General features: G+C 39.8%; 1 protein-coding gene across 1 annotated transcript in view; it reads left to right on the forward strand.

Annotated features, from left to right (window-relative positions):
• The first annotated feature begins 244 nt into the window (after positions 1–244).
• The window catches only part of actn2b (actinin, alpha 2b), a 20,241-nt gene continuing 12,017 nt past the window's right edge, over positions 245–8,468 (forward strand). The window contains exons 1-7 of the mRNA XM_034898487.1: positions 245–593; positions 4,192–4,306; positions 4,437–4,556; positions 4,647–4,733; positions 4,870–4,957; positions 5,360–5,438; positions 8,162–8,243. Coding sequence (XP_034754378.1) covers positions 465–593; positions 4,192–4,306; positions 4,437–4,556; positions 4,647–4,733; positions 4,870–4,957; positions 5,360–5,438; positions 8,162–8,243 — 700 coding nt within the window. The 5' untranslated portion in view covers positions 245–464. The remainder of the gene's footprint in view (positions 594–4,191; positions 4,307–4,436; positions 4,557–4,646; positions 4,734–4,869; positions 4,958–5,359; positions 5,439–8,161; positions 8,244–8,468) is intronic.

The following is an 8,468-nucleotide window of genomic DNA, read 5'->3' on the forward strand; positions in this document are numbered from 1 at the left end:
AATCAGTGTGAGGATATATGGGTTTTCAAGAAAAAAAACATTTTATTTATGTCACAAGCCAAGTTTATGTTGTTTTTTTGTCTTAAATGAAAGTCTGACATTGTTTTTTTCTACAATAAAGATTGTTTTATTGCTCAAGTTAATACACTGTTCTTTTGCAGTTTGGGTGGGTGGGTGATGGGGATTTTTTGGGGGGAAGGTATGAAGGCATCACGTGGCTGTCCAGTACTAATGATACCGTGGCTTGTTCATCTGTGGCAATCAGGGCCAGGCGTCTGTCAGGTCGGGAGGACAAGGGCAAGCGTGAGAGAGAGAGAGAGAGAGAGAGAAGAAGCAGCAGAAGCAGCAGCTCAGTGAGACTGTTAGGGAACTATCCTGTCATCAGCATTACAGTCAATCCAGCTGTCCTTTCTTAAGGACAACACGCAGTTGAGCTTCGGGTTAACAGAAAGTACAACGGCACAATGATGATGACCCAGGTGGAAACCACAGTGCACTATGATAACGGCTATGAGGAGGAGTACATGCTCCAGGAGGATGAGTGGGACAGGGACATGCTACTGGACCCTGCCTGGGAACAACAGCAGAGGAAAGTAAGCAAAAGACAAAAAGCCCGTTTTATATGCTAAAACTAAATTGAGTCCTATATTTTCACACTGTGTGATGGATACAAATGAGACAACTACAATGACATTTGCACTGTAAGGATTACATTAGAAGTTTGTTTTTCAAAGTTCAAATAGTTTATATTTCCATATAGCGCTAATACTCTGTGAGTAATTGGACATCATAGTTTTAGACAGCTCTGTTCGTCTAGCAAGTAGACCATAGTAAGGACTTGAACCTCCGGTTAATAGTTTCAAAGTAAAACCCCTAACAATAATGGCGAAACTAACGTTTCTCAGGAGCGTTGATTAAAAGTGTCAAAAAAAATTAACTTGTATATTTTACCATGTAGGCCTACTAAGTTAATGAAACATTTGTATTGTACGTCATGTCATGTGTAACGTCATTTTGAGAAAGGTGCAGCGGACAGCGTTCAACGTACATACCCCTAACTCGTTGAATTGTTTTACGCAAGGTGGCCTATGCTCGGCACCAATTCACATAAACCATTAACGTTAACGTAGTTTAGTTAACAATGAAGTAACGACATCTATTTTAGCCAATCTATCTGGCACTTACAATCTAACGTTAAGTTAGCTAATAAACTGCAGAACATGAGATATCGCTCTGTACAGTTCAAATTGTAAGCAAAACTAAAAAAAAATATTTACGCGAAGAAGCCAATAGTGTATATTGTTCATTATATCCTCATAAAATGCACATATTTTTTTATAACACTATCTTATCCGCTGTACTATCAATGTCAAGTTTGGAATTAAAGCGTTGTTGCCCCCCAACTGGAAGTTTCACTTGCAGTTATAATTTGAAGGACAGCGTCACATAATTTCCGGTGTGGTTGTACTTAACTGCTGCTGACTTGATGCAGCCGATTGTCCAGCCAAGGAGGACAACTTGACGGACTGATGCGGTGGGTACCAGCTAACAATAGCTCTGCTTTCCAGCGGCTCTCCAGACTGCTGCCTCTCCACTGATACGTGCGGAATGCGAGCTGTCAACAGATGCTTCTAACACATGATGACGCTCTTGGGATTAGAATGGACGCTACATCTAATTTTAACCTCGGGACCAAAAGGCATTATAGTAGGGTTAATCCAGTGTCCTTGATGCGGAATTCTTTTGTTCATAGAAACCATGCAGAAATATTGTACCAGCTCAACTCTAAATAGCCTCGCCCTCCCACACTATCAGTTGGTTTTAGGGCTTTAAACGTTTGCTTGGGCCTTAAACTGCAGCTTTGCACAACTGGAAGCCATCTGCTCCATGCCCATAACCTCCTGCCCCCCACAGGAATGATGACAAAACTGTAGATTTGGTAACACAAGGCATTAATATGTCCCTGGTCTGTAAATAGAACAGCTTTTCCAGTGTTTATCTTTTTATTGATAATAATTTGGAGTCAACAAGTTGCTTATTGGAGAGCAGATGTTCAAAATGATCAGAAGACACAAAGCACCAGTGACGGCTGTATACAGTACCGCGGTTTAGAGTTGGTTTTTGGCATGGTGGGAGATGATATACAGTGAGCAGTATCAGAACTACAAGGCTTTTGTTTGGTCCATTAGGGCCACTTTTAGTCACCTTTTTTAATACTTTTTCTCCAGTAGCTTTAGATTTATTATCTAGCTCAAGCCCTGGTGCTGGCTAGCAGCTGTGGTTTCTTTAGTGAATAATAAAATGTGCTCAAACTTTTCAACATATTAAACATTCAATTCTCATGTATTTTCCGTCATCCTTGACACAGCCTGTAACCTAGTGAGGCCCAAAAGGCATCAGCTACCTCAGTGACATGGTTGGTCCTCGCTGGATGGGATTCATAAATATTTTTAGCTTTTATCGTCACTGGTCAGTAGTGGTGGAGCAGAGGGCTTGGAAGTGGGCAGCATGGCTCTACGACTGGCCGAGTCAAATTTGGAGTACCAGCAGGTCACATTTGTTTTACATAAGGGCAGCAGTTAAATGTCACATACACACTGGGGACTCACTCACTGTGGAATGTGATGGCCTTTACTCTCAAGCCTGTAATATTCTGTTCTTGCACCGGCATTCAGAGGGGAAGCCTAAGTGGGTGACTGGGCAAACCTATACAGCCCTGCTGGGTACAAGGATGTGTAAGAATCAGGAATTTATGTAGGTGCAAAAATACACTCATACAAAAGTTAAAAGAAGCTCACAAAATATACAAAGTAAAAACTGCAGAGCTACTTTTTACTAAAATAAAACATGTTACATTAGTGTTAATTCTAATATAGGCCCATACATTATGTTACTTACATTTCCTCCTATATAAGGGATGATTACACAAAGTCACTTCACAATTTTCTCAAAAATAAAGTGCCAAAAAGTGAATCCAAATGGGAAAGCAAAGCAAGCTTATGTATCCATTTTTGTCTGAAATAGTATTGACAACTAATAACTGTAATACATGTTTTAGAATGTACCACAAGCATTATACTTTGATCACTGAATTTAACAGTACTTCAAAAAGTACAAGTACTCATTTGTTTTTGTGAGGGTTAAAAGGTCTAGCATTCCCTTAGCTTACAATAGACCATTTATACACATATACACATACAAATGTAATTTTTAGTTCATGATAGTAGCTTATTGAAAAAAATGTTTTTGTTGTGGTAGGAGTTAACATTTTTGATACTATGACAGACCCATTCATTCGCCCCTTTGCACATTCCTCAAATCCTTTAACAATAGAATATTTAACCATGCTCTCATCCGTTATTCACGCCTGCCTGTCTTCATACCTCAGCATAGTAATGAGTGTGACCTGGAAGAACAGCACACATGTACTGTGATAAAGCAATCTCTCTGCAACTGTAACCAATCACACACAAGTGGCAAAAAAAGTGACAGAAAGTGACGTGAGAGGAAAACTTCCTTAGTATCCACGTGACATTTTCACTCATGTTGACACAGCGAGACATTTTGACGTTTTTCCTACCAGTCTCTTATCGTGAGGCACAGCAGAGCAGTCTAAATTTAACGCCTTATATCGGTCGGAATGTGCTCTGTGGTCGGCTCTGAGCTTTTATCCGGTGTTGAGTGCCTGTGAACTATGTGGCTTGCTATTGACAGACTTTATAAAAATAGGAGGAGAAAAAGACAATGATCCTGTCTTAACATGATTTATAGTATTTCAGTACCCCACATGGTTTTATCCTGATGCTTGTGAGCTGTGGAAGAAAAAGTTGAAATTGGACACAAGTGGGTCACTGAAGGTTAATCTGAAAATGTAGCAGTGGTCAAAGAGGTTAACATCGATTTGGTAGTGAAGACTTGTTAAGCTGTTAGCTGCCTCAGTTTGTTTAGGTCTAGTGCAGAGAAGAATATTATGTTTGTAAGAAAATCTAATTCAATGGAGGTTTTAAGTCAAGTAAAATATAATTTATAGATGAGTGGTATTTCTCCTTTTGTATTAAATGTGGTGCATCAACAAAGGTTCACAGAAGTGCAGGAATAACTGCAATTTTAATGCCCAGAATAATTTGCATTTGTATGGTGACATTTTATCAAATCCCATTTTAATGGACCTGGGTCTCCCTTTCCTGTTAGACCTTCACAGCCTGGTGTAACTCCCACCTGAGGAAAGCTGGTACTCAAATTGAAAACATTGAGGAGGACCTCAGAAATGGACTCAAGCTCATGCTGCTTCTGGAAGTTATCTCAGGTTAGATCAGTAAAAGTTTTCACCTTTAGCAACAATTACATCAATGTGGTGTGCATTTTGCTATTAATGTGATATACTTGTTTCAGTTTGAACACATATCTGACACTGTCACATAATGTTCTCTTTGCAGGAGAGAGGTTACCCAAGCCAGACAGAGGGAAGATGCGGTTTCATAAGATTGCTAACGTCAACAAAGCGTTGGAGTTCATCACGAGCAAAGGAGTGAAGCTGGTCTCCATTGGAGCTGAAGGTACCCAAAGCACAGAATACTATGAATGATAATCCAACTTTATTTTTCACTCTAGAGCAAAGTGATGGCAACAGGTTGTTTGCCTTTCAGAGATTGTGGACGGTAATGTAAAGATGACACTTGGAATGATCTGGACTATCATCCTCCGCTTTGCCATTCAGGACATTTCTGTAGAAGGTGAGATAATAAAATCCAAAGAATCCAAATCTAGTTCATTTTTCACAGACATAGTGTCCACTGAATCTAAACAAAGAACATATATTATGTTTTCCCCACTATGAAACCATTTCCTATGAATTCACTTTCTACTCAGAAACATCTGCCAAGGAAGGTCTTCTCCTGTGGTGTCAGAGAAAGACTGCCCCCTACAGAAATGTCAATGTTCAAAACTTCCATGTCAGGTAAGTTCTACACTACAATTACTGCTCATTTTATCTTAAATGCTGTTTGGTCAAAGCAATGCTTTTTTGATCGATAGCTAATCTAGATAGTTCTCTCATTCTATACTGCTTTATTTCAATTGACCATACAAAATATGATGTAGCAGTAGATATTACAGTAATATGGAGTTTTTACAGTGAATAAACTCATCTGATAGCTTTACTAAGTTCTTCTTGAGGTGGACTTTAAACAATACAAAATAGCTAGACTTGAGTATGGCATCAGCAAAATGCTGCTTCCAAGTGCTGTTCTACCTCTAATAGTTAATGCTATAACTGGACTCCAGAGCATCTCTGCGTCAAGTTAGCAAGTTACCTTTTCGAACTGACATGTTGGTTTTCTCTGCTCTTCGGTTTGTGAAGCTGGAAGGATGGCCTGGCCTTCTGCGCCCTGATACATAGACACAGACCTGACCTCCTCGACTACTCTAAGCTCAACAAGGTGTTGTGTGGTTTCTCTTGTAACCAGGATGCTGTGTTTCAGCCCCAAAAACTAACATGACTGATTTCCATAAAATTAACATCCCTGTCACAGTGTGAGCTGATTACAACACATACTGAACTTAGTATAATTTTTATGGGCTATGTCTTATGATATGTTGAGTTGTTGACTGAGAAAAACTAAATTATATCTAGGACTGAATGCTATCTGAGCCATTTCCTCTGCTACTAAGTTACTTACAAGGCTCACCTGGTTGCTTGTTTGACTGAGTTACCTGGGAAAAGGGTGTTTGATCCAGAGATGATTACAAAATGAGCTCAAAATAGTTTGTTGGGCACTTTTGATACTATTCATGGCACTTTTAGGTAGACATAGAAATATGTGTCATTTAATAGGACCAGTTCCATGGTGTTTACAGTGTAAAGTATTTAAGGCAAAGTAAGCCGTCCATGGGAAGTCCACTGGGTGGTTGTAGGCGTAACACTGTTCAGAAATGTTTGCTGCAGATGAATCAGTGTGTTATTCGGCGAATGGATATAATAATTCTTTAATCTATGGATGTGTTTTGTCTTCCCAGCATTATGTTTTATACCAAGTGCATTCCTTTAGTCTCGGATCATGATTCAGTATTCTAAACTAAAACAGTTTACTTGGTACACAACTTTAGCATAATTACCATACATTGCTTTAGTCTTTATAATACTGTGCCCAGTGATACACAAGGCTATTTTGGTTGGTTTTGGCACTTTTCTCATCCAGCATACCAGTGTGTGCATACTACTTGATCTTAAATATTTTTAAGGACAAAGAAATCCACTGCTCATTTAAACGCTCTGTATGTAAAGAATGGCCAGGATTGTCCGTGTTTAAATTTAAACAGGTGAGGGCCTCAGTGAGCCATGCTGCTTGTTTGCAGAGCTAAAGAGCCCAGCTGACAGCCCTCCAGTGTTTGTCAAGCAATAATAATGCACAAGCAACGCACCCTTTCCCTTCTGGAAGAAGAGGCAGTCTTAAATATCCCCGCAGAGGCCAGACGGCCATCCCCTCTGGTTACTGCAGGGATATTTGAGGCTTCTCTTTTACACTAACAATTCAGTTAACAATAAAACTGCAAGTTGGGGGCAGGGGCATCGCGCAAAAACGACAATAGAGGTTTTGGTGTGATTTTAATGTTTTATACTACAAATAAATTGTTCATGGCTACTCAATCAGGCTTTTCACGAGAAAGTGGAATACTTAACTGAAATAGAAACATTTACTTTGCCTAGACCAATTTTGGCCCAATAGTGTATAGTAGGGGAATAGCCACAGAAACATGAGCCTAGTTGCTGCAGAGCTCAGGCTTAGCTTTACCTCTGCTACTGTCCATGATGTCATGTTGTGCTCCCCAGTTAGAGGCTGTCGGTCCTCATGAAAGTCAGGAAGATGTCTAGGGTACTGGGATATTTATCAGTTAAATCTTGGTAAGGATGGTGTTGATTTTCATGATTTTCATGCTTAGGAAAAGGGCACTGAGGGTAAATATGAGTGATGAGCCACACACACACACACACACACACACAATTTTATATATACTGTATATCGTCTGCTTTTTTTCACTCTTTAAATCTCTTTGACTCTTTGACATATTCTCACACTCTGTCAGACCGCAAATTCTTTGTTCTGCTCATGCTGCCAGGACAGAGTTGCGTTGTGCGCCAGTCAGCTGTTGAGTCTGGCTCCAGGTGAGCGTGTTTGTTAAGCTTGCAGTGTTACAGCCTGCCGAGGCAGCTCTGGTCAGGGGCGTGCACACAAACACACACAGACGTATTGGGGTATCCTTCTATCCTTTTATCCAACCCTGCATCCCGTCAACAATTTACCACCCTATCCACCCGTCTATGAGTCCTGCACTGGATCTGTGAGCAGCTGGCGCTGTCATGTAGTGTGCTAGCCCCCAACTCCCTACCTTTATGGAACAGCGGTACAGAGATAGGGACAATAGCAACAGCGGGATCCCTTTACACCATTGCACTCTCACTGATTGTGCCATTAGCAGGAATGGGTTCACCATCAGCTGTTGGTTAAATGCACCACTCCCACTTGTGTGAACACTTGGTTTCTCATGTCAGAGTTACTTTTGTGTGGATCTGTCATTTCAAGATATTGGATGTATATTGAAGGGGGTGAAAGGTTTTGTCTGTTAGTATTAATTTAATATTATAGTCATTCAAGTAAATTTTGAAGTAAAGATAACTAACATTTGCTGGTTATTGATTCATAAATGTGATGATTTGCTTGACTTTGTCATCATCTCTCATTTTAAATGCAGTCATTGTAATAATCATTTGATGTAATTGGTAGTTGTTGTTAGATAAAAGCCCAACATGTACAATACCTCATTCTTGTTATGGATTTGGGAAATTATAACAAACCAATGCTTTTCCCAATCTGACTGGTTTTATGGTACTGATCAAACTGCAATTATAAGATATATAAAGTTCCTAAAAACACATCCAGCTCATAAAGTGAAATCTAGAAAAATTACAAATTATTTTGTAGGTTTTTGTGCAGAAGCTCTCTCAAGTATAAATTTATAATAAACAAGTGCCATTAAGTCAATATGCACGTACAGTAGGTGATCATGGAGTATGATGTGTCCACCATAGCATTGAGGTCAGCATGGTGGCATTTAAAGTCCAGCATTGCTGTTCAGTGATGTAGAATTGTGTTTCTGTATTTAGGATGATCCTCTGGGGAACCTGAACCTGGCTTTTGACATAGCCGAGAAACACCTGGACATTCCCAAAATGCTGGATGCAGAAGGTAATGTTAAATGGAATAGGAGTACCCAATATGAGTTTTCTGAATAAAAACACTCTGATATACTCTTGAAATACGGGTTTGTAATATGAACTTCACTATGTGTGCATGAGGAGATTGTTTGGAGGTCTATTTGTGTTTGCAATGTTTCTGTTGCGGTGGGGGCGGAAGGAGGACCCAAACGCAGTGTACCAGGTAGGAAGGCAACAGGGGTTTATTGGGGAAAAC

The sequence above is a fragment of the Etheostoma cragini genome, chromosome 17 (genome assembly GCF_013103735.1).
Source record: "Etheostoma cragini isolate CJK2018 chromosome 17, CSU_Ecrag_1.0, whole genome shotgun sequence".
Taxonomy (NCBI): Eukaryota; Metazoa; Chordata; class Actinopteri; order Perciformes; family Percidae; genus Etheostoma; species Etheostoma cragini.